The sequence below is a fragment of the Ochotona curzoniae genome, unplaced genomic scaffold (genome assembly GCF_017591425.1).
Source record: "Ochotona curzoniae isolate NIBS_2020 unplaced genomic scaffold, NIBS_Ocur_1.0 contig_908, whole genome shotgun sequence".
Classification (NCBI taxonomy): Eukaryota; Metazoa; Chordata; class Mammalia; order Lagomorpha; family Ochotonidae; genus Ochotona; species Ochotona curzoniae.
This window is the reverse complement of record NW_024466607.1, coordinates 19,063,405-19,090,290: the sequence shown is the minus strand read 5'-3', so window position 1 is coordinate 19,090,290 and position 26,886 is coordinate 19,063,405. Positions and strand designations below refer to the sequence as shown.

General features: G+C 44.0%; 1 protein-coding gene across 1 annotated transcript in view; it reads right to left on the bottom strand.

Moving 5' to 3' along the window:
• The window catches only part of CACNA2D3 (calcium voltage-gated channel auxiliary subunit alpha2delta 3), a 696,258-nt gene that overhangs the window by 224,841 nt on the left and 444,531 nt on the right, over window positions 1–26,886 (bottom strand). Inside the window, exons 12-13 of the mRNA XM_040994648.1 lie at window positions 20,483–20,561; window positions 12,425–12,558 (exon numbers count right to left, since the gene is read on the bottom strand). Coding sequence (XP_040850582.1) covers window positions 12,425–12,558; window positions 20,483–20,561 — 213 coding nt within the window. The remainder of the gene's footprint in view (window positions 1–12,424; window positions 12,559–20,482; window positions 20,562–26,886) is intronic.

The window sequence follows — 26,886 nt, the reverse complement described above, 5'->3', positions numbered from 1 at the left end:
GAATGCTGGAGCTGGGTTTAAATACAGAAAGGATTTGGAGGTGATTGGGGATGGTGGGAATGGGTTACATGTGATCAAATCTTCTTACTAAAGACAACTGGAAGCTCATTATTTTGGGGGAGAAAAAATAGGATTCAGGCAAGAAATTTTCTTGCCAGACCACATCACTGCTTTTCCTTACCTCGTCACGACCCCAACCTATGTTGTATGTAGTCAGAGGTTCAGAACAAAGGTAAGGCTGAGAGAGACAAGGTCTTATGCCCAAGGTTAACTGGACAGCCTCGGAGAAGCACTGGGTGACATGTGTTAATATCCCAAGGTCCTATCCTTGTGGTTTAGCCTGTCTTTTGGACACTTTGATGTATCTGACTGGGATCAAAGTTTTGATTGACTTACTAACCTACTCCTTGGCTGGATGGGATACTCATCAAGGTGGCTAGCTTTACCTTACAAATCATCAAAAATGTCTCCCAGGAGTCTGACTCAGGACTCCTAGCTTCCTTTAGGAGAGAAGCTGTATATATCAGGGAAAACATGCGATTTCTGATAAAGTGACAGTAGTTGGAGCTGCACAAATTATAGGCTGTGATTACAGTATTTGCAGTGATAACACCATCAAAATCTTTTTGTGATATGCAATACATTCAAAATGCAAATTCCAGGACATTTAAAAGCCCATCCACTAGAACTGTTATGACTGAGATGTAAACCCAGGAATGCTGCGGTGTCTCTTGCAAGTGTGATGAGCTGAGCTTTCCTCTGTCATTTAATATGGCATGGAGAACTCTCCATGTAAAAGACAAACGTTGCAGACTGTGAAGTTTCCTACCTCAGACTGCCAAGGCTATCTATGGGAGCCCAGTTGGGGACGAATCAAGCTCTGGTGTCCCATGTTTAAAAACAAAAAATATAGAGCACTGCTGACACCACTGGGGCTTCGGATCTCCCACCAGGTGCTCTCGAGACTCCCACTGCCAGGAAACACGCTGTGCAACTATGTCCCCACCAGTGCCCTTCACAGATGCGACACCTTCCTCATGTGTCCCATTCAGACGAAAGACCCCAGGAATGACTTTGATTCATTCCAGTAGTTATCCCATCTTTTTGGGCATTCACTTGATGCTCTAATTTCCTCATCTGGAAAACAGAGCCTAGAACCCATCTGACAGAGATGTACCAGCACTCAGCTCCAGGGCTGCCCCCTGGAGGCATCTGGTAGTAGCCCTGTTAATTCTAGTTGTGTAGCATGGTCCTTTTGAAAAGCACTGTCCACTTGCATAGCACAGGCTGCCCCGTCCCCGACCCAGGTTCTCGGGTCCTATCTGTTGTCCATAGTGTAGAGTGAGGAGCACAGCACATCTGGCATCATGCTGTTCTTACTCCAGCTGCCATGAAAGGCTACAGACATACCAACCCAAAGCAGGATCCTTGCCTGCCAAGAGTGGCAGCAAGTCCGGATTCCCTCCTGCTAGGAAAGACAGACAGACACCTGCATGGCTCAATCTTTCCTCTTTTCTTTTGTGCCAGAATTTGGCAATGCTGAAGGTGGTGTTGTAGCGGGGAGGATTAAGTTGTCATTTGTGACCCTGGAATTCCACATCTAGTTTCCAATTCCTGACTGGTAGGCAGTTTCACTTCAGATCCAGTTCCTCTAAGGCACCTAGCTAGTCAATGGATAATGGGGTGGTCCCTGTGCTTGGGCCATGACCATCACCTGGAAGGCCTGGATGCAGTCTTGGTTCCTGGCTTTGGCTTGACTATTAGCTTGACCTGGATATTAGTGCCAGTTTGGGGGATAAACAAGCAAATGGAAGCACTCTCCTTACCTCTATATTACATTGCCTTTTAATAAATAAATAAATAAATAAAAATTAGAAAGCAAAACTCCTCCCCCTGGACTCTGGTACAGTAAATGATAATATTAACCTGAATTGCTAGATAATAAGGTTTGGCATTTATCAAGCACTTGGTAGGTGTTCACCACTGAGCTAAGCAACATCTGCTTTTCACAGCTCTGTGAGATCAGTTTATTAATGTCCTAAGTTTACAAAGAAACCCTGAGAGCATGCATTAGAGCGCCATCATGTGGCATGTAATATATGCAGAAAACACCAGCAAAGACAATGTGACATATACATGAATGCTAGATTTAATCTCTATGTCAGATGTAGTCAACAGTCCTAATCAGAAATACACATTCCAGGCAGTGTTTTATCAAAAGACTACATGTTCTGCAGCTATTTGCTTCAGATCTCCACCAAAGGTTTTGTTAGTTACCACAGTAGGCACTAGAAATAAATTCTTACTGGTAACATTAGAAGTGTCTGCTCTCTGCATTGGTTCCATCTATTACAGGGGCCTTACCTTTACAGGAACCCACATTAGGTCTCTGGGCATCCTGTCTCCTTAAAGAGAGTGACCCAGGCCCTTTGGAAATGGCCTTGCCTTCGGAAGCTGTGGATGGCCTCAGAGGTACCTGAACAAAGACAAGGGCGACTGATTCCTGCAGATAATGCATTTGCTCTGATGCCACCAGAACCTCTAGAATCTCTGACATTGGGGTCTTCCTTGTGCTTTCAGAGTGTCTGGCCTTTGTGTCTACTTGGTCATCAGTGCTTACAGAGAGGGCAGAATTGGCCTGAGGCTACTACTACTACTACTACCTGCTAACAGCATCCTGAACACAGAAGTCAGGATGGATGTCCTCTGTGCTAAATGTCAGAGGATTCCAGTAACTCCCACGTGTAATTCAACAATTACACATCACCTAATTGGCTTGACTATTCACTGCAGGGCCTGACATTGTATTTGCGCAAAGTAAAAACAGTGTTACAGGTGCCTAGCACAGAGATATGGGGAGGATATTAATTTGGGTATCCAAAAGGTCCCCACACTTATATCAGGAGGATAAACTTAGTCTCATTGTGTTACTCAGAGGCAGGGCCTTTAAGGAGTGATTGGATTAGATCAGGTTGCTGGGGTGGAGTTTCCATGATCAAATCATTGCACCTTTTTAAGGAGAGGCACCGGCAGACACTTGTTCCCATTGGTCTGAGCTCTGGGCTATGACCTGTGGATGCCACCAGTAACCACATCATCACCAATGTTCAACCTGAACAGCTGGGTGGTCTCAGTTGGTGAACTTCCAAAGCTGGCATCCAAATTCAACCTCCTCTTATAAGAATCTTGTTTTCTGTATTTCATGGTAGTAAGGTCAATCTGACCCTCAGCTTAGTGGGTGTCTGATCCATGAACCAGGTAAATATACAACAGTTCCTCGAGGGTTCTTAGAGCAACAGTGGCTAAAGACAGATACTCCCGTTTGCTGAGCAGCTGTAGAGGAAGGGCAATCAGGCTCCAAAAAAGGACCACGAGGCTTTCGCAGGCTGAGCGCTTCTAATCCAGCCCTGTTTGGATGATCTTCCCAAGAGAAATGGGGAATTGACAAACCTGATCTAGATTCCGTGAAGGCTGGGGAAATCACTAGACCTTACAAAAATGTATGTTTCTGCCAATAGAGCAAAGACGCAGTGAATGTGTGTATTGTGGCCAACGCACAGACCTCAATACTGTGCTGCATTTCTAGCCACAACTTCTCTTTTCCAAATTTGTTCTTGTTTGCGTTCAGTTGTACTTGGTTGAAAAAAACCTGTTCTTAATAATATTAATAGTTATGATTATTTTAACTCTTAAATAACTTATGCTGAACAAAACCACAGGACTTTCTACGTAAAAAGATCCATACAGTTTCATAGAAAATAGTCCATCAGCTCACTTTTAAGAGAATTTTGTTACATATGTATTGTCATGCAGTGATCAGCATTTCTTGAGAATTCCATGCTTTTATAGAACAGAAAATGAAATAACAAGCAGATTGTCAAGTGCTACGATGGCAACCAGCTGTAGCTGCCAAAAGTCTGTGCCCCCCACCCTCCATCCCCTTAGCATTTGCTAGTTACAGTCGAAACGCTAATTCTTTAAGAATTTCTTAGCATCTCCTACAGGAAACACACTTCCATTCCATCATATCAAACTCTCCAGGAACTTTCCCTGCTAGTCTGGCCCAGAGTAATTAGCTTGGCCTGAGTAAGGATGATAATGAGAAGCAGAGAGAACTTCTATTTTGCTAGAGAACTGAATGCTAATCGTAAGGAAGCTTCCTCAACCTGGGTATCGTCCCCTGGTCTCTCCTAATATCAAATTTCTTTGGAGTCTATTTAAATTATGATCCCCCATCAAAAAAAAAACCCCACACATTGCACACTTCATCTATAATCCATATCTTTAGCAAGAAAACCACTGTTAGGAACTTTTCCATCAAACCCAAGTCATGTAGGATAAACAATGTGCCTTAAGCAATCAACCCTTTCCCCAACATACTGCACCTAAGACAACGCAAAGAAAGACCACTATAGAAACAGGATGCATGCTTGAAACTTTGCTGTCTTTCTACCTGAAATCAGTGATGGACGTTAAGTCATGGAAATGTATTTGCAGAAAGCGTTTGCCTCAGACCTGAACTTCCCATGCAGCTAACTTTTCAAAACAAAAGACAAACAGGATGTGTGATTTGTGGGGGCAATATGATAAACTTTTTGGCATCCCTGTTCACACTGCAACCACTAGTCTTTGCTATTTCTTCTCTAAATGGCTGAGGTCTCATTTAGGAGAAACGTGCAAAGCGGGAGAAACACACTGTAGTGAGTAGTGAAATGAAACTGGTGCTGTGATGTAGAATGAGCTGTTTAATTCTTGCGATTAGGAGTACCTCCTATATGCCAGACACAGTATAAACCTACAGATACTATACAGACTTTGTCCCAGTCCTTACACTATTGATGGTGAGGCAGTGAGGATTCACACGGTGGTGGCGGGGAAGGAAGGAGAGTCAGTACAATGGATTATAAATCATAAATGAGCATGATTTCTGGGAGCTGAGCTGCCAAGTCAGTGGACACCTGAAGGCTAGGATTTTAGCTGGAACATGGAACAAGGGAAGAACGTGCCCCTCAACACCAGGAGAGGAACAGAGGAGGAGGACAGTGTGTCCAGCTCAGAAGATGAATGTCTAGGGCAGGAAAGCGTGTTCACCAGCACAAGCTGCTGTTGCTCTGAGAGTGTAGAACAGCAGTTATGGAACATGCGGCTCTGTAGAACAGGGTATGAACCTGGGAGCAACACACAGAAAAGCATGCTGAAAGTTAATATATGTGAAACAAATGCAAGAGATTATGTTTTAGTATTCCCTGAAATCCCATCAAATACCCAACAGTCATATATCACTTTCACAGTGCCAAAAACTCTCTTCAAAAACCCTCTTCTATTTTAACATTGGCCAAAAGTATCAGGAACTGTATTTCAACAATGGTGCAGTTGGTCATGAACCAAACAGAATTCCATTATCCAGTCCCTTTTTTGGAACATGTGGCAAATGCGCTCTTGGTTTACAGTGTTGATGACCTGAAATAAGAGTCCAGCTATGGGGAGAAGATGAATCCACTGGCTATGTGTCTAACAACCATGAAGAGCTTTGAGAGCTAGCATCTATCTGACACACTCAGGGAAATGTTTGTGATGATGCCATTCCACTGAACGCTGAAAAATGTGGATATGCGTAGAAAATCCTCTAATTGTGTAAGATTCAGAAAGCCAATGCGTGCATTTCCCAATTGTGTGCCTGGCGCAGTGCAAGAGGCACCAGTGTGAATCTGACATTGTCCCCCTCCTCAGGAGTTTAGAGTTCAGTGCAATGCAGAGCAGATATGGACTCGCGGAGACAGTATGAGAGTTACGGGATGATGCTAATGCTTGGGGAAGCACACTCTGAGCACCTCACTACAAACTGGGTGATCTACCCAAGGAGGTCAAGAGGAGCTTTGCAGAGATGATGATGATGCAACTGAGAGCACAGGAGAGTTTCCAGATGGGATGGGAGAAGAACTGACTTTCTGCAGAGAGAACAGTGTTCTAAGTTTGAGAGGACAGCAGGGTTGGGTGTAGGGTCTGAATGTGTGAGCAGGGTCTGGCTGGACCGGAGCACTGAACAAGGTCAGGCCACACAGATGGAGAACAAGAGGCGAATTGGAGCCAGGTTATCAAGTACTCCAAATGACTGGAATCCTGGCCTCCCTGAATGTTCTGAGACCAAGTGGAGCCTATGGCACCTTAAGACTCTAGAATTTATTAACTGACGTTTAACAGCTCCACCATCTGTGAAGACCTTTCAAGCCGGAACTTAACATATTTTTTTTTCAGGGGTAGTCATGGAAAAAGCCACCAGGTTGGGCTGCACGATGACACCGACCTTGTCAGATCCAAGGACAGGGCTTCACACTAGTCCCTATGCCGTGGAACAGCATGGGGCACCTATTGACAAATGATGCACTCTGGCATGTGAAAGGGAACCCTGTGTTTTTCAAAGGAAGAATCCTTCATGTGGAAACAGGCACTTCCTGAACTATGCAAAGTGAAAGGAAATCGGACTGGGGCATGAGTATGCCAATCAATCTGATCAATTCAGAAGAGAAATCCATGACAAGCATGTTGAACACTTGTCTTCTTTCACTGGAAGATACGCTGATGATCCAGATTCTTTGATTAAAGGAAACTGATTTGGAAACATGTTCCTTTTGTCTGAATAAACTGTCCATGATTTTCCTTTCTTTGTTTCGACTAAGAGTTTCCTCCCAGGGAAGTGTCACTGCACATGCTGTTGGGCTTGGGAATGTAACAGGAGTGCATGGTACCCACAGAACACAGTTGGAAGAACCCCCTATTGCTCCATCCCTCAAAGCAGGTAGGAAAGACCATGAAGATAGAAGAAGGCAAATGAGTCATCATTTGCCACTTGTAACTAGAGGCAGGTTAAAGCCTTTAGTCAGGTGAAATATTCCTGTTCATGATATCCTGGAGTCACGGACATACAGACAATTCATTGGTATTTGGCACAGGAATTGTTATGGAGTAAGAATAACAGAACTAAATATTTCACAGAGAGAAGACTGTGCAGCAAGAGAAGAGAAACTGGCAGCTAGTATCAAACCACAGGCTGATTCTCTGGGATTATTTTAATTGTTCTTCATGCTGGGAATAAGAGGAATGTGTTCATGTTAGTCTAAACCATGTCAAAGCATGAGAATCAGGTCTGAGAATTTAACTTGCCCAAATATCTGGGCCATGAAGGCGAGGGAGGAGGGGAAGACAAAATACCTCCCCTCAGCTCTCGAAGGGCATGAAGAATGGGCGTTTCTGCCACCCACACAGCAGGGATGTTCTGGAAGAGAGGGTGAATGCAGGAGGAAGGGTGAATGCAGAAGGCATGGCAAGGTCGTGGGGCACACTTGAAGTAGTGGTGGTTAAACATGGGCATAAGCCTGCGGCTCCCAGCCCAGAATGGAAGACAGCTTAGCTGGACTGCCTCTTGCAGAAAGACACATGTCTAGAAAGTCAGCTCCTTTAGCCTCCCACTACATTCTTCCTTGCAGAATCTGTTGTTATTCATGGGCCAGGCAGATCTGTTTCTACACCATGATTTTTCCCGAGCCATAGCTGATCTCAATGGAACCATGGACTTGAGTAAAATGTGGATTATAAAAAAAAAAAAAAAACTATGCATAGGTTTTAAAAGCTTCTGTACCCAAGCAATTTTTAAATTATTTATTTGTAAAACAGAGACAGACACAGAGAGAGATCTTCCATACACTGATTCACTCCCCAATACCCTCTAATGCTAGAAACGAACAGGCCAAAGCCAGGAGCCCAGAAATCAATAGTGTTTCCTGGGGGTGGGGAGTGGCAGGGACCCAGCTGCTGGAGGCTTTACCTGCTGCCTCCCAGGGTGTACACCAGAAAGAAGCAAGAATGAAAAGCAGAGCTGGGACTTGAACCCAGGCACTATCAGAAGGCTTGCTGATGTCCCAGTCAGGATCTCGATGGCTATGGCCAATCCCTGTCCTAGTAACCTACCTTGTAAATCCTTTGTTCCTACACATATTTTGAACTACCCATGTAGATGGCCTGGTCCTACAGGTCAACACATTCCCTTGTTGGTCTTTGCTACTCTACTCTGGGGACTATTACTTACAAACAACATGCTGGATAAGCCTCCATGCTGTAGGATCATTCAGTCCTAAAGGACTTATCCATTAATATGCAGCAGAGGATAGAGATTCTAGTCATTACAGACCCTTGCAAATCATTAAAGTAGAAACATAGAAATAATAAGCACCCAAAGCCTAAAAATTTTATTCTCTTTCAGCCCTAAGATTTTCTGCTGATTAATAGTCATCTACAGAGGATGGTAGAACACCTTTTCTGAGGATAATAATGTGATAGCATCAATTCAGTTGCACAACATTAATTCAAAGGGGGGTTGGGGAAATGTTGTCCTTACAAACTACCCAACAATAAAGAAATCTAGAACCAAATGGGAGAGGGATATATTTGGATGCATCTAAGTGGTACCAAAATTTAACAGTGCACTCATATTTTTAACATCAGCATCTCTCTCTGCAATATATATATAATTATAATAGTAATCTGTTTCAATGAAAATAAAGTACTGTAATATTTATAGTCTGTGCCAGAGTTATAATGACTGCAGGGCCAGAAGTGAAGTGTCACAGCATGCTCCACATGTTTTTAACACGGTTTCTAAAGGCTCTGGGGGCTATTAAATTTAATGAACCCATCTGCTATGAAATAGAGGTCCCAGCATAATCCGCTTCCTCCATGCCATGTAATGCAGATGGCATTCTGGGTTCCACAGCCCAGCAGGATAGTTTATGTTTCCTTCTACATGTGTGTCTTTTTGTTTTGATGATGTGAATCTCTTTGATATTCAGCGGTGTCTTGAGAAAACACTGTAAATCCCTTTGCAAGCTCCAACAACATCCTTTCCACAGATTTCTACCCCCTCCCCCTGAGTAATTGCTTCTTGGTAGTCAGAGGTTATGGCTCAAAGCAATCACCCAAAGGACTCTCCAATGGCCTAGGTGCCATTCCTGGATGAGAAACTGAAACAAACGTGCTCCGGATCAAATGCAAAGCATTTCCTCCAAGTTGGACTTCGTGGGGGGTGACGAGGAGGGAATCCACGTCCAATTTGCAAATGCAAATAAATTGGATGGAAAGTTCCTACAAATTGCCTTCTGAATTGCATTACGAGCAACTGGGAGGGGCGCTAGGGTTTGGGAATGAATTCTCATTATTTTAAATGGTCACATTCCCACTGTTTCTAGAAGATTTCTTTGCTTCCCTTCTGTGTGCCACTGTGGTTTGTGCAGCCTCCTCTGGGGCTGGTCCTGGATGCAGATGCCTCCTTGGTTGGATACTGGCTATACCAACATCAAAATGCTACAACAACTTGGGCGGAAATCCCCCGCTGCCCAAGACAGGACTGCAAAGCACAAGTCATTTGTTTACAAAATGGAACAAATTCCACCGTTAATGACTTTTTTTTTCTTGCACTGCACCTAAGAGATAATAACTACACATGGCTCCACTCAGATGAAAGGCCTATGAAATCCACAATTATGGTGTTTGCTGTTTTGTTCATGTATATATGTGATCTTATTAGATTGAACATAATTAATGTTGTTAACATTAATTCATTTATTTGGTCTTCACCAGGAAGGTAAATTGAATAGAACAGCCAAGCGGGAAATGCTATTTACTCAGACTGGAGGGAACATGCAAGAAGCAAACAGAAGTTGTGTTAATTTCTGGTTCTGGAAACAGTTTCATTTAAACACAGTTCTGGAATCTCAAGGGCAAGAACCCAAACTCAGCTTCTTTTAAACTTAAATTTGAACTTGTCCAGACCTAGAACTGTATGAATCAATGTGTAATTAACAAAAAAGGAAGCATCATACTCTTAGGTCATTTTAAGCTCTGCATTTAAGTATTAAATTAATTATACATTTGATTCTGCCGGGTCTTCAGACATAATAACCTATGTGTTGTGCAAACAGGAATTCCTTTTGGCTTAATTATCATGATCATTAATAAGAAAGGTGACTTGGGACCATGTAAAAGCAAACTTGTGGGAGCAAGTGTTTGAATTTATTGGATACTAACAAATGCTAATTCTCTAGTAGAAATAATCAGTCAGCCTTTAGAGACTTTCAAGGCCCCGTTGAGACTGCAGTGTAGCAAGGAGGAAACTGCAGGGGTGAGCAGAGACAACAGGGATACCGTCCATGGCTGCACCCAGGAGGGGGCATGGTTGACTTGCCTTCTGACATTATCTTTCTCAAATTAGAGGTCAAGGACAGAAGTCGTTGCCATAAGCAAGATTCTGTAAAAATCCCCATAGCCTCTCTCCCCCAAATCCACTCATTCTTCCAAAGGTAAGACTACAAATCAACTGAAAGATTCCACTGGTCAGGCCAGAAGCTGAAGCAGGCCTGGAAGAAGGCAGACAGCATCCTGTGATTTCCTGCTGGAGAGCGAGGCGCTGTAAGTGGCTTCCAGAGGCCGACAGCACTCCCCAAACAGCTGGCAGCCAGGGATCTCAAGGACCTGATTCTGCCGACAGCTCGAAGGGGTTTGGAAGAACCCTTGGGCTGCAGAGGAGATCTGAGTTTCAGCCAGCACTCAGCTGCACCTTGTGGACTCCAGCCACCTTGTGCCAAGATGCATTCCTAAGGTTCTCATCACCACTGAGAAGGACCCTGTGGAAGATGAGGCCAAGGAATATATTCACCAGGCTAATCTGCAAAGATAAAACATGGGCCTGGAAAGCATAGGGTCTGTGCTGATCTATCATTTCAGCCCCAGCCAGATTCTGGGACTCTGGTTTTGTGGACCTAAAGGAGTTCTTGAAGCAGCGGAGGAAATGAGCTCATCACCTTGGCGATCCAATTTTACCATGAGCCCCTGAACACAGTATTTTGCCTTCTGTAAAGCGGTGATGATTAGGATACAAAACACAGAATTCATGAGACTGTGTAAGATAAAATGTAAGACTTTAAAATGCTCCCTCTGCAAATGGATGTGCAGCTCTGCCTCCAGGCCGTGGACCTTATGTCTGCTGGTCCCAAGTCCTTGATGGGACTCCCTCTCTTTCTTTTTTTTTTTTTTTCTTTTTTTTAATTTATTTATTTATTTTTTTAATTAACATTGTATTATGTGAAACAGTTTTATAAGCATTGGGGAGTCCCCCCGACTCCCTCTCTTTCAAAGGTTCTCTTTATGTGAACCTATGTGTACTCGTATAGCTGTAATTAGTCATTCTAATATAATGATTGCCTCAAGTGATTAACAGCATCTAAAGCAAGGGATTCAATGAACATAGATCTTTATCCTCCTCCTCCTGAGCTTATGGCTGCCAAGAGATGCAGCTTCTGCTTCCCCGGTCAGAACAGTGCACATGCGTGATGGGCCGTTCATCTGCTTCTCACTGATGACACCATTTCCATGACATGCTTAAGGTGTTGGGATTCTCCCACTGCTCTCCATACTAGACACTGGATACAGTACAGATCATATATCTCCCCCTTACAACCCATCAGATGCCTCCACAGAAGCTCACAAAGACCAAGAAAACATATTATTCATCATCATAAAATGATTTATTAACCGTGGATAATTTTTGCCCTCAATCGTCTTCAATAAAATGGTTGCTACGTGCTGGGTTTCCAACCCCATCATTGCCTCCACATTTTCCAGTCACCCTTCTGTAACAGAATGGTAACTGAGAGGTTTGTGGAAAAATTAAAAATACTTTTTGTGACACATAAATTTTGAAATCCATACCTACTTTGGACATGATACAATTTTCCTTGAAGTTTCTGAAGATGGCTTATATGAAAAACCGTCTCGAAATTATACAAGATCTTGGTCATGGAGTCATTATTCCACACTGACAAAGCCCGTCCCTTTAAGCTCCTGAAGCATCAGAATCATGCACCTGAGAATGAGCCCCTGGTTGGAGTTCAAACACCAAGCCAGTGACAGCGGAGCCATCACACAAGCCTGTTGTCAACTGTCAGTGAGAAGAAAACCCAACAGCAGCCTCTGGGGTGCCTCTGATTCACTGCCAGAGCTGAGGCTCACTCACATTTTCCACTGAGGCCAGAAGATTCACGCCCAGCACTGGGCCTCACATGTGGTGAGGACTGGATCTAAGAGCACGCTTACTACCATCGCTACGTGGACAGGATATGAAGGCAAAAGGAAAACAGGGAAAAGAGCAGTAGAGAAAACACTGGTAAGAGATAGCGTTCTGCATTGACCAGGTAAGGTAACATTCTCTGACGTGACCTTTCGTTAACCTCGCTTGCACAGGCAACAAGCGACCAATGTAAACTGTTGGAAGCTGTCATTGAACCCCACAGTGGCAAAAAGAAAATACAGTGGAACTAATGTAGAAACATTCTCAGGATGAACCCTCAGCCTCTTTCCCAGGGACCCCAGAACTCACAGTGCTGTCAATGTAAGCTTCTGTCCACACCACATCATGCTCCTGGTCGATGACTTTGGGCCGGCTAAGCACGTGGAGGTACTCCATGACATTTTCTTGCACATCAGCCAATGTGGAGATCTGGGTGAAAAATCCTGCAGAAACCCAAGGGAAGATTAAGTTTAGGAACATAAGGCATGCCTGCAACTGGGGAACATGCATGCTCCAGGCCTTCTTGCTTACTTTGTTTTCGTAAACATTAGCACTCCTCTCTACTGTCACCTCCATCATGAGGAATACAATCACATTGGAAAATTGAACCAATCAGAGGGAATGAAATCATCATCAACCATAAACCCATTTCCGAGAGGAAGTTGTTGGCAACCATTTGTACAATGTCTTCCCAATATATGCCTGTCTTCTCCCTGGCAGAAATAAGAGTCCTTTTTACATGCTATTTTGCTTTCTTTTTCACTTTCATCTTAGTGAGTTTATAATCAAGGAGAAAACTACAAATCACCTACAGAAAAGGCTATTCCATTTTCTAAAAGATTAATTTATTTGAACGGTAGTGCTACACAGAGAGAGAGATCTTTCACCTGCTGATTTGCTCCTCAGATGGCCACAGTGGCCAACACTGGGCCAGACTGAAGCCAGGAGCTTCTTCTGGTCTCCCACACGGGTGCAGGGGCACAAATACTAGAGTCATTCTCTGCTACTTTTTCAGGCACACTGGCGGGGGGCTGGACTGGACATGGATCAGCCAGGACTTGAACTGATGCCCAGATGGGATGCTGGCACTGCTTGTGGCAGCTTTACCCATTCTGCCTTAATGCCAGTCCCAAGGCTATTACATTTGATAATGATAGTTTCTGAATGCTTGTCGAACACTTAATAAACCTTGTTCCACTTACTTTCTGCTACATAATTAAGTAGGGAGTTCTGTGCCCATTTTAAAGATTACTTAGGTATGTATTTCACTCATGCTCTTATAGGTGGCAGGTCATAAGAAAGTGAATCCAGGCTCCTTGGTCTCCAGTTCTACCTTTAGTTGTCCAGAATTTTGCTCCTGCGGATGTCTGAGGTTGGAATTCCAGCCCAGCCTCTGCTATTTCCAGACCTGCTTTTTGCATCTGCTAAGCAGACCAGGTTTCTAAGTAGAAATATTAAGTACTCCAGTTCCAAGTACTAATATTACTATTGCCTCATGGGTCAAGATGTGCACATCATTTTGATCTTGAGTTCCAGGCACTACTTAGGTTCCCTTTAGCTTGGGTCAGACTGGCTTTGCTGTGGTCTAGAAGACGTTAGAAGGGAATGCGTGAATTAATCCAGTTCTGGGTCCCTGAGAGACTCCTTTGTTCAAACAGTAATAGAAAAGCTTTCCTTAGTGTCTAGGAAAAGCAGGTCTTGACAAGATACATAGGCCCCTACCTTCCTAGGGCATAGAAGAGCTGACAATCCCAAAACAGCGCGAGCAACAGCAACCAAAACACATAGCAAGACCAGCCCAAAGAAAACTTGGCTATACTGGGCCAGGAATGGGAAATACTCCGCTACAGAAAGAGGGACTCAAGAGCATGTCTAGTCAAGCAGGGAGCATGGGTGAAGACCCACAATCAGAAAAGATCAGGCTCCTATTAGAACTGAAATAGTTCGGAATGGCTAGAGTTAAGGAAGTAGGACTGGTGAGAGAGAAATTAGCAGAAGAGTAGTATAGGATCAGAGATTGAACAAGGTGGCTTGAAAGAATTAAGAAATATTCTAAATGCAAATTTGGTGCCTACTTTGTTATGAAAGGATTTAAGCAGAGGGACACTGGAAGGACAGAGATTCACATTTCTTTCTCCTGCCAGTAAACATGGACCTAAGTTGGTATCAGTCACTAGTCACCAAACAAATCAGAAATGTGTGTGCCTTGAAGCTACATCTGCTGCAGCATTTACTAAAGCGTTTCTAGTGTCTGTCAATGTCTAAAACAGGACCCAGGATAAGGAAACACCAGTCCTTCTATTGTCCAGGAAGGGGTGGGACCCTCCAAGAGTATTTCCGCACAAAGAGCAGCTGCTTTGAATTTCATGTGCCAACTGTAACACAGGTTGAGACCATGTGGCTCCTGGGTTCCTGATGACAGCTCTGCACAGTGCTAATTAGCATGCATTATCACTCCTGCCCAGGGCCTGGGCCTCACCCATGCCAAGGGAAAACAGAACCCCCAAGCAACAGGGTTTGAGAATTTCTTCTAGTTTGAGACCCAAGAAGTAGGGCCTGGGTGCACCTCTTTTGGAAGGCAGGTATTACAGATAGGAGGCCCATTTGGCACACTGCTCTAGTAAGTCTCCTCAGCTGGAAAAGGCTGGGCATATGGGAAAATGAATGATTGTCCTCAGAGGTGCCTGGCAAGGCTCAACAACTATCACTGAGGGTCTACTCCAATCCTAGGGCATGCTTCCAAGTCATACTGCAATATGTACAATCAGAATGCATATGCTTCAGAGGTAAGAAAAGCTAAGATTAGGAAAACAGTCTTAATAATAATGTATGATGCAAGGTTTACCCATATTTGATCCCAACCCTTGAGCATTGAAAACCGTTCTGAAAAGCCTTTTTCTTCTTTTTGAATGTTTTTGTCTAAGTTTTAGTTAACAAGTGTATGGATTCAGTTAGCAAATGATGGATAATAGGAAGTCGCTAAGGGCTGAAACCTTTGGCTGTAACCATAGACGCGTCCCATGTTTTCTCTTCTCCAAGCTGGATACTCTCCCCATCCCCCTTCTTTCCTTTCTTTCTTCATTTCCCTTGCTAAATCCTAGCTCTTAAATGTTTATTCTCTTCTATGTCTTTTTGGACTTCATATATCATGTAAGAAAACAGAATCAGCAATCACTTGGTAATTACCGAGGAGTAATTAATGCTGAAATTAGCCACCTATTACAAATGGTCTGCTCATTTTTCTACATCACATCAATTTATTTACCTTATTCCCTTGCAGAGCTCCTTCTGTGAACCCGAGTTACAACCACTCAGTGTGATAAACCATATCTAGCCAGAGGCTTTGTGAGCCTGAGATTTTGCCACGTGTGCTCCAATATCTCCTAAGAGGCCCCCATGTACAAGCTGACTCAACAGGAGATGCCAAAACAACGTATGCCTCTACACTCCCCTTTGTAAGGACAGTGCATTCTGTGGCTCCAGGTGCTTCTCCCCCATGAGTAGACTCCATTTGTCTTCCTCACAGGCTGTGGTCCTTGCTCCATTTTTGAAGCGATGGACAAAGCTTCTTCTGAATCTTCCAGATGCTCTCCCCTCCTTTCAATAAGACAGGCTGCAGGCAAAAGGGCAAAGGTCCCAGTTTTCTGCCTTCTCTGGGCCCTGAGGTGTGGATGAGATCACAGAGGGCACTAGAGCACATGTTGCCACCTTATGGCTCAGCTTTCCCTGCAAATCAAATGCCCTTTGGGGAGAATCCCCCAAGAAGTGTTGTTTCACCTTCCTCCTCTCTCTCACCATCACACACCCTGGGAAAAGTACTTCTTGTTGTAGAAAAACGAACTGTTTATAAAAGAAAAAAAGTTCAATTCCTGCATGTGCAAAGAAGAGCCAGGGACCTTGTGGGTCCTTAGAGCCAAAGGGCAAGTGTCTGTGGGACTGGAAGGAAGCGACCAAAGCAGAAATGATAACTGGGGCAAGAAGCCTCCAGGAGAGAATGTGAGTGCCATATGAAGCATTCAGGCACATGCCTGTTCCTTTGTGAATATTCATACATGTTAATCTCTTTTGTCAAAATATTTATGAGGGATGGAGGGAGGGAGGGAGAGAGAAAGAGATTCCATCTGGGGGTTCACGCTCCAGATGGGTTGCTAAGGTTGGGCATGGGCGAGGCCAAACCCAGGAGCCAGGAGTTTCAGCCTGGTCTCTCACGTGGGTATAGGCGTCTGAGTCCTTGGGCCATTTTCCAATGCTTTCCTAGGTGTATGAGCAGGGAGCACATCCAAAGGAAGCAAGTTAGGCAGATGACCCAGATTGGGACACGTGTGATCTTCACTGGGCCTAAGGACGACCGTGTGGTTGAGATCCCAAACACAGAAGCCCGCCTATTTGCGCAGCAAGAAAACACTTCATTAACCGTAAGATTTAAAGAATACACCAGTGCTTATTTAAAACCTCAGCACCCTCAATGAATACTAGCGAAGGTCATCATGGCTTTTATGGACCGTATGTGTTGCTTTGCCTTGCTTTTTTGTTTTCCCAAGACACTTGTTCATGCCACACTGGGGATGGGGCATTTTGTATTTCATCATCCATCCTACAGTGACAATGAGTGTTTTAATGTATTTGAAATGGCTTACTGTTTGGCCCCATTAGGGCTGGTTCCCTCAAGGTAGATCTGATATAGGCATATGATAAAACAAACCCATGACTGCCAGGCCTCTCTGGCTTTTGCTGGAAGATTGAAACAGGCAGAGAACTCCTCCAAGGAGTAGGAATGTTCCATAGACATGCATTTCCATGGAAAAGTGTCTGAGGTGTATGGGTTAAGACCTGTCACCACCACAGCTACCAAGATCTCCAAGAAGGAATTTCTGCACTGACCAAAGGACTACATGAGAGCTTTCACAATTCTTGCTCACTCTGTGGTCAGGCACGGTCAGTCAAGCAAAAGTTTCCTCCATGGAATCTCCCTGAATCCACTCTGGTCCCTGAATGCTAATGCTTCATTTCAGTGACGAACTTGGCTGAGTCAGGACAAAAATATGTCCAATGGCAGGGAGGCCCTCTGGACTTCATGTCACTTGAGATGAAAAATGGCATGCTCCCTCCATACTCTGACAATCCGAGACTCTAAACAATGATTTAATTAATGACCATAGAAGAATACTTACTCACTGATGTTACGTGATCTGAAACCCCATAAGTGACGCAGAGTGAAGCCAATGTTTATATGGGTGCAGATCACTGAAACCTAACATTTTGGTGGCAACTGTGACTTTGAAGAGTGGCAAACAATGGCATTTTATTCCCCAGGCTTTTCAGAAAAGCAGAATGAAGAAGGTGAACCCATGAGGAAGACTGGCTCTGGAAGGGAGGGAAATAATTGGATTTGGACAGGAAGAGGAAAATCATTGTGGAATCCAACAACGCATCCAGCTAAGCAGCTACTATTACTTCTCTGGATTTTCCAAGTTGCTTTACACACAAGTTGCAAATCTTAAAGACTATATTCTGTAGCCAGGTCCTGAGTTGAATCAATTGTCTTCGAAAGGATGTTTCAAAGAGTCGTATAAACAATGAATAAAACCAAATTATGCTGTAATATTAGTTGATTAAGACAAGACTTCAATTAGAGTAATTTTCATCAGCTGGACACAGACAGTGACAAAAACAATAACCCATGACTAAATGTGAACCGGCCGATGTGCAATCTGATACAGCCCGAGTCACAACAAAACTTAAAAAAAAATTTACAATTTTTTTTCAAGACCACAGAATGAAGAGAGAAATGGGAAAAGTGAGGTTTTCAGATGCCAACAGAATTCCAAAACATGTGTTAAAAACAACATCTTCCCTTGGGGTGTCTGGGGTCTGCATGACCCTCACCCATGGCCAAAGCTATTACTCCGTGAACGGCACCAAGACTGACTTTTTTTGGTAAGACCAGCCAGCCAGGACACAGTGGTGGGAGAATGCGCTATTTCAGAGCTTAAAGGAAATACACTCCAGCCCTGCAATCTTTTTCCCCTCCCTCTCTCCCCACTGCCGGTGGGGAAACCAAGACTTGCTTAAAATCCTATTCATTGTAGGATCAGAAAATTAAAGACAATGCCAAGCAAAGGGCAAACCGGACACAGGCTTATTAAGCCTGGTTAGGTGTCTGCTCTCTGATAATCTGTCCCTTTCTCCCTGTAGTGCTGAGCTCCAGAAGAGCTCCTATGTCACCTTTGATTCTTCCTTTGTGGGCAGATGAGCAGGTCCAATGAGCAACAAATCACAAGGAAAAACCTCAGGCTACTTTCGTGCCAGCCTTTAGATCCAAGCATCAGGCAATGAAACTTATGGATAAAAACATATAATAACCACTAAGCAGTTACTATTTGCAGCATTGAACCCATCACCTAAGAAGCACCATTTCCTGATTCTATTTCAGAAGAATCAAAGGAAGAATAAATCCAAGAAATCCATCAGATAACATAATGATTATGGATAACAACCTATATTGTGCATTTGAAAATTGCTGAGAGTCATTTTGAAAGTTTATTGTCATTATTTATTTGAAAAGCGGAACAACAGAGAGAAGGAGACAGAGATCTTCCATCTGCTGATTCACTTTCCAAATGCCCATACAGCCAGGAATGGGCTGAGGCAGAGGCAGACACACTGTAGAGGTGGCAAAAAGCCAGGGGTGTCAACTTTATCTGACACTTTCACGGGTGAAAGTTAGCAAGAAGCTAGACTGGATGTCGAGTAGCCAGAACTTAAAGCAGGCACTCAGATCTAGGATGGGTCTCCAGAGGCAGCCTACCTCCGGCACCAGAATGCCAGGCCCTCCCAGCAGAGTCCATTTTAACTGTTCTCGCCTCCCTCCCCGCGCCCCCATCAGAGGTATATGAGGCAATGGGTATGTCAATCAGCTTGATTTAGTTGTTCCACAAAGTACACATACTTCTAAACACCATTTCAGATGCTATAAATATATGCATTTTTTAATCTGCTGATTTAATAAATACAAGAATGAAAAGAGGACCTATTCTTATTTTGATTTGTTTGAGAGGCAGAGGGATAGAGAAATAACTTCTGCTAATTCATCCCCATTAATGGTCACTAGGGCTGGGGATGGAAGCCAGAAGGCAGGACCTCAATCCAGGTCCGTGTGTGTGTGTGTGTGTGTGTGTCCAGACCCCTGTATGTTGGGGGAGGGAAGGCACAAACCCAAAGTACTCTAGTCATCACTGCTGGGAGGCATGTATTCTCTCCCAGGATACGCACTAACAGGAAATTAGAGTCAGGAGTCAATCCCAGACACTCTGGTAGAGGACAGAGGAGGCCCAACCAGCCTCTGAATTATTAAGTCAAAGGCCTGCCCCAATCCTGGTTTTAAATATTAGAACATTTAGGCAAGTTCAACATTTAACTAATTTAAAGAGTTGTGTGGGCAACGTTATACTAGGGGACTTCAGAAAATTAGGAGGAAAGTAGAATTAGTGGATGAGCCTATGGGTTAGGTCTGTGCTACAATATCATGTTCTCGGCTTAGGATGCTCACACCTCATGCTGGCACACCTGGTCTGAGCTCCTGCTCTCCAGCTTCTAGTTAAGCCTGTTGCTGATGCTGCTGACACAGTTATCTTTCCAATGAGGTGAAACAAAAATAAACTTAAAATGTCAAGAAATAGAACATTTATTTGTTGTAAAACTTTTTGCAATGTATACATAATTCTTCATACTCTGCATGTTCCATGTACCTTTGGAAAATTTCTTGCGTGAGATAGGAAATCTTAAACTTAACACAAAGGTTTATTTCTCAAGCAATAAGGACGCAGTGAGGTTGGCAAGCAGCAGAGGTGAGAGCGGAGGATTTGTGCTCTACATCATCACACAGGGATTCGGGATAAACCAGAAGCCTGATGCATCTTGTAATTGTCCCCTCTGGAACATGCTGCTTCCAACTTGAGTAGACAGGAGTATCACTACACACAGCTCCTTGACTCACTGGCCTCAGAAGGCCCCAGGCTGGTTTCACTGACAGCCTGTGGGCCAGGACCTGTCTTCAGAACCCATCGTGAGAGAGTGTGCCTTAGTCTGATGCTCAGTACTTGTCTCTGCCTCGGTCATTCTTCCCAGTTGACTCAGCTTCCAAGCACCAGGGTGAAGAGGCATTACAGTGCCACTTCACTACACCTTTAACAGCTACAGACACATTTGGGGAGCAGCTGTTCTAGAAGCCTACTGGTCATCAGGCCTTTAATCTAAGGATTCACAGCTTTCTCACAGACCTCTCCCCTTTTTCCTGATGCCTTCTGACACTGCACACCTCAGGGCCTCCTGAGTGCATTTGCAGAAGAGCTCATCATGGAGACTTACCTTTGTTGGCACAGGCCATCCACTTGAGGTTGTCTGCAAAAGCAGCCTCGCGTCCAATGAGGTAGGTGAAGATGCGGACCTGAGGGGAAGACACACACGCACACACAGGTGAGCTGTAGTCATGCTAACCCATTCTGTGCAGACCTCATGTACTGCTCACACACATCTGGTTCACCTCTTTAATGCTCCCTGCTGCCCATGTATAGGAACATATTTAAGATATCTGAAGTACAGTCATCTAGAAACATATTCAGAGCTAGGGCCTTTGATCCTTGAAACCACGTCACACTGGCAGTGCCTGATGGTTCCGGTGCATCTCACAGCAGAAGAGGACAACTTACGATGGGAGACTGGCAGCATCCTGGGCCAGGGTTAGTTCCATTCACATAAGCCAGAGTCACCCAGGCCTGGACCAAACCCCTAACTATCTCCCACATTTTCACAGGAAACACAAATCATGCTCTTTGGGGGAATAACAATACCTTCAAAAGACCCTCAGTGTATCTCCCAATGGCGAGGACAGACTGATGCAGGTTCTCTCTTGGCCATTTGTGGAGCCTGGCATGATTTTAGGAAGCAATTAACTGGGACCAGAGTCACCGTCTGTGGCCAACAGACCCATGGGGACTCTCTCTAGTCTGCTGGAGCTCTTGGCTCCCAAAGAGCAGAGAACACGTGGGGAACCCTGCCTCTCTCAATTTCTATTTCTTCACTGTATTTTCTCTTGCAGTCAGAAAAGCATGCCCTATTTCTTACATTAGTACATGAGGATAAGATGGAAGAAAGATATGGGATGAAAACGGTTGAAACCCTTTCACTCAGATTTAAAAGAACATGAGGGTTGATGCTATAAGGCTGAGCAAACTCTTGGCACGGGAAAGTGCAGTCCGTTCTCTGCCTCTTGGTGACTGAATTCAGGGAGGATGTTGTACTGGAAGGAAGGTGGCTGGGGAGGGGCAGGGTCTCCCTCACCTGTGGAGCACAGCACTGAGCGCATTACACCCCAATGCAAGGATAGGTCAAAAGCCATAAGCGTGCAGGCTGCAAAGCCACCTGTGAAAAAGGATGAATACACGCTGCCCCAAGTATTGCCACATGAGTGCTGACTTTTCAGTGATGCTTTCTTTCCAACTTCAAGAGATATTTAAGTGCACATGGTTACTGGAGGTCTGCCAGGCAGTTAGTCAGTTCTCACACTTCTGCAGGAGGGCTTCCTGGTGGAGAGGGGGCAGGCAATCCTCTACCTCTGTCCTTCACTAGCTCTTATCCATGCCGTTTCCCTTAGAGTCACTCTAAATTTTATAATTGGTATATACCGGCTTCTCTTGAAAAAAGTAAAGATTCAGTGTCAAGGGGTCAACGGTGCCTACATTCTTCCTACCCCCCACCTCCCTGTTACATAGACACACATAGAGCTGCTTCATCTATCCATTCTCCCTGCTGGCATTTAGTTAAGCGTGTCTGATTTAGGGGGAAACTGAGGCCCAAATGCATCAAGTGACATTGTGGTGTCATCAAGGTCTGATCTTATGAGAGCCACAGTCCTTCCACAACCTCAGGATTGCACCGGGGTTCCTCTCACACTCCTGTAGACACCGGCTCACTCAACACAGACGGTCCCAACCAGCTCCTAGTTCCGGAGCCATGGCTACACTTACTCTCAAGAGCATACCAGGCTTTTTCACAAATCTTATCTTCAATGTCAAACTTCAGCCCTTTAAAGACCAAACATCAAACTGATTAAAACAAAACAAAAAAACTTGTATCCCCAGTAGGCTCTCAGCGAAGCAAGAACTCTTAAGAGATGATATGTGGAAACTAAAGCTATGAGTCTATCTGTGCAGACAAAGATCCAACGGAAAGCTGTGCATTTGTTTCTGAGTAAAGGTAGCTGTGTGTGCCAGCCTCCTCTGGTATCCAGATGAAGAACTTTAAACTGAGCTCTCTCTTGGAGGCATAGTTAAAATCCTAGAACAATGCTTTGAATCACTGGTAAAACTTCTGTAATTCCTGATTTAAAAGATGGCAGCCTATTTGGAAAACCCATAGGACTGCGCCAAACTTTACAGCAGACACGATTGCTCAAGAATAATTGTGCTAACAACATCCACAATGATGAAAACCAGAACACGACCCCCTACTCTGCCAGCCCTGCCTCTGCCCTCACCACCACAGTGGTTTCTGCCATCGGTACCATCCCTTGAATCAGGTACAAGGCTGAAGGACTTGTAGGCATTATATTTACTTTGTTGGTTTGTATTCTGTTTCATTGCTTATGGAAGAAAATCAGAACCATGCTCAATATTTCTGTTTACATGACGTGCTTGGCTCCCAATGAACTGACCTTATCTGTACAGAAATGCCATAGAAATAACTTGTTACATCTTTGCCTTTAAAATAGACATAAACAATACTGGGTTTGCACCCTGCATTTTTCACAATAATTGACCACAAAAAAAAAAAAAGAAATTTCACTTTTAGACATGAAATGCTTTAGACAGCAATTTAACACTTTCCATGGAAATTATATATAAGAGTTTTTTTTTTAAAAAAAGTTCATGGCAAATGGGTATTATGAAAAAAAACCTACGTGTGGATTTAAGAAATCTTTGCAACAAGACAATCCTATCTTTTACTTCCATGTTCTATAAATATTTTGAAGCACCATAGTATTAGTAAATTTGCTTTTATCTCTGGGTATTTACTTTACAATCAGGATCACAAATAAAATGCTAAGAGTGATGCCAGGAAGTGCCAAGAAGACCAAAGACCATGTCTTTTGAAAGCTCCACATTTAGACAGCTTTACAAGCACACAATGCTAAATGCACAGTGATGTTCATCTCATTACTCTTGATGGCCAAATTCCATCATACCCTAAGCGTCTCTTGACGATGTGGCTAAACATCGATGGTGCATTCATGGACCAGCATATCAAGCAGCTGTATACTCATCCACTAGGAACTGGCAAGCAGAATGAGGAAACTCAGGGGCTACTGTGTAGCACAGAATCCTATTCAAAATGCTATGTTTTATTTTAGAGAGAGAAAGAGTGAATGAATTTTCCTTGTCACTACTTCACTCTCTGAATGCTCACAATGACTGGTCCTACACCAGGTCTCCTAATTGGGTAGTAGGGATGCAGCCTCTGGAGTCACCATTTACTGCCATCCATGGTCCACAAGAGTGGACAAGAATGGGGAGCCAGGCACATTAACTGGTGACTTCATCGCTAGGGCAAACACGCATCCTCAAAAGCTATTCTTTTTTTTGTTTGTTTCTTCAAAAAGGCAATGCACACATTTTACTTCACCATATTTTATATTATGTAAATGATTTTACAAATGAATAAGTATAACTTAATAAAATAATCCAAGATTACCATAAGTGAGAAAAAAGTGATCGCACTGCCACGTCCTGAATGATCCTGGATGCAGGAAGGAAACGTGTGGCAGTGGACATCCACCTTACAAGAGATGACAGGTAGAAAGGGCAAGTCCAGCACGACATCTTCCCGCAGGGCCAGCCCGGCCCCACTGCTGGTGTGAGTGCGGCACCTCCAGGACGGACACAGGCTAACTGCTCACTTTCACCATTCACAGATTCTGTAATCTGATGGGTTTTGTCACCAACAATAGGAAGCGTTCTTTCTAACAATAACCTCAAAAGCAACATCCCTGATGTGCTTGGAGCTCAGCTACCTTCCCTGCTGTGCCAAGAAGGAGTATTATCCAGAGTTGAATTGGATGGCCCTGAAAGCCAGGTGCACAGCCCATACAATCAACAGAAGGGCATGGATCAAGCCAGGCAGGTCAGCAGGCTATACCACAACATCCCCAGCCAGGCCTTCATGCTCATTAACAACAGACATCACAACTTTTATTAATACAACTCAGAGGCCGGGATATAAAAAAAAAAACACCAGCAGCAACCCATTAGTTCATTTTGATCTCCATTTATATTTGGCTGCTCTTTAAATGTTCTACAAACCCAATTAATCTTCATAAAATGTTAGGATAGAGACATCTCAAAGTTCAAAGTCGCCTAATTTAATCAACTTAGTATAAATTTTTGCCCCACTAAAACAAACCAAAACCTTAATCCAGCTTTTCCAGAAAGAAAGAAAGAAAGAAAAAAGAAGAGAAAAGAAGGAAGGAGGGTTACAGTGCCTCTTTAGTGCATATGCAATGAAGTGGTGAAGATAATCAAGCCATTTCCTTTTTGTAGCCAATGAAATAGAAGCAGAACAGGGGCTACCAGCAGAGTTAAACAGCAATCTCAAAGCCACCATAAGACACGCTGCTTTGTCCTACACATCTCCCACAGAGAAGACCTCACCATTTCTCCTGTTTTTGAGACAAAAAGGAGCTAATTTTCTCATTCATTTGTCATAAATAGTTTTTTTTTTCTTTTATTTATTCAAGAGGCAGAGCACTAGGTAGGGAAACATGGGGTGGCAAGACAGAGAGGGAGAGAGAGGGAGAATTAGAAAGGGGAAAGAAAGAGAGTGCTTCCTTCTACTAGTTCATTCCACCAACACCTGTATCAGCTAAGACTATGCCAGGCTGAGGTTAGGATCCTTGAACTCCCCCCCACACGGGTGTCAGGAGCCCAGGTTCTTGGACCAACAGCTGTGGCCTCCCAGGCTTGTTAGCAGGATGCCGAATTGGAAGTAGAGATGGTCTCCTGACTCTCTGACTTGTCAGGAGCTTACTTTTGGGCAACTACTATGCATCAGGCACCAGGGGGCGTCACGGACAAGCAAAACAAATTCTGTCCTTGGGGAGTTTACACTGACCCCAGAATGAAACCCTGATACACAGTGGATTACTAAATAATGTTTATTTCTTGGACTGAATGCATTTGAAGAATATAAAGCAAAAAAAAAAAAAGTGTGGGATGCAGAATAGGGTGTGGGGAGGGGGAAGAGAGGTTGCCTGCTGGCTCAGAAAAGGAAGACAAAATCTAAACAGCAAATCAACATTGAGTAGGCACCTGAACAAAAGAGGGGGGGTGGTCAGAGAGAGACCAGATCCATACAGCTGTTGGGGAAGAATGCTGAAGGCAAGTGGAAGGAAGCTTCAAAGTTGTGAGGGAGGCCAGAGGGGATAGAAAACAGTTACCTGGGAGAGGCTTCATGGAATGACTGCAGAGACAAGGAGTCCCAGTACATGGGATCCCTGTGGGCCACTTTCCAAGCAAGAACAAAAGCCACAGGATAGACTCCAGAAGTCTGGCATGAACCAACACACCACACAAAAGGGTTGTCCTGGCTGTAGTGGGGAGAAGAGGCCATGGCACCTGTGCTCAATCAGGTTGCCCAGGAGATTTCCCTTTTGGATGCCCAGTCAGTCTGGAGGCAGGCCCCGACTTCCATTCGCTCAATGGGGAATCTGATGTGCAGTCAGGTTTGGGCGCCACAGCCCTGGAGAAGAGCAGAAGCAGGCCACTGTGAGGCAGAGCTGAGATGACAGAGGCCTTTCTCAGACTTCACCAGTAACCAGAATTGCCAGGGGGTCTTGATTCACTTGCTAACATAGAGCTCTGGACTCCACCTCTGCAGAGATACAGATGAAATTGGCAAACCTGCCCCCTCTCTCTTTTTTTCTGTTTTCTTTTTAAAAGTTCCCATGGTGGATTTGGGACAAGAAAGCTAAAGCTAAAACTTCAACAAATATCAAGATAAAGTCTGAGCACAGGGAAGTGAGCTGGGAAGGAATAAGTGATTGGAGCCATTTCCAAAAAAGCAGCTACAACAGGATGCTGACGACTGAGTTAAGCCTTTATAAAGCAGCGGGTGGCTGAACAAAGAGTAGAGGAGCCAGATCAAGATGACATGTTTAAAGAAGTTTCTGTCAATCCAAGCAGGCATGAGCATCAGATACAGTCAGACTTGGCAAGCAGGAGCAGCCTCTTCCTTTCCCAAGCAAGGACAGATCTGTCAGGAGCTGCTGAGCTGGCTCTTCAGCACCAAAGCACTGCTCCTTGGAATGACAATGAATCTATCCACACAAGATCCTCAAACCAAAGGGAAAGGCTGGAGACAGGGCTCTTAGGAGCCTCAAGATCTAGAACTTATTCTTCAACAGGAAAAAAACATCCGTAATTTTAAAATAACATTCGGTTGCATATCTATGACTCCCACCTACACCACAATTTAAATGGATTACAGGGACATAAGAATATTTTTTACAAAGGTGTTGAAAAATGTCTACTCTGAAAAAAAAATACTGCATGGTTTTATTTTTATTTTAAATAATTTTATTCTAAATAATGTTTTGTATGAAACAAAGAGGGAGAAAAAGGGAGGCAGTGGGGAGGGGAGGAGAAGAGGGAGAAGGAAGAAAGGAGAGTGGAGGGAGGGAGAGAGGAGTTAGAGGGAGGGAGGGAGGGAGAGAGAACATG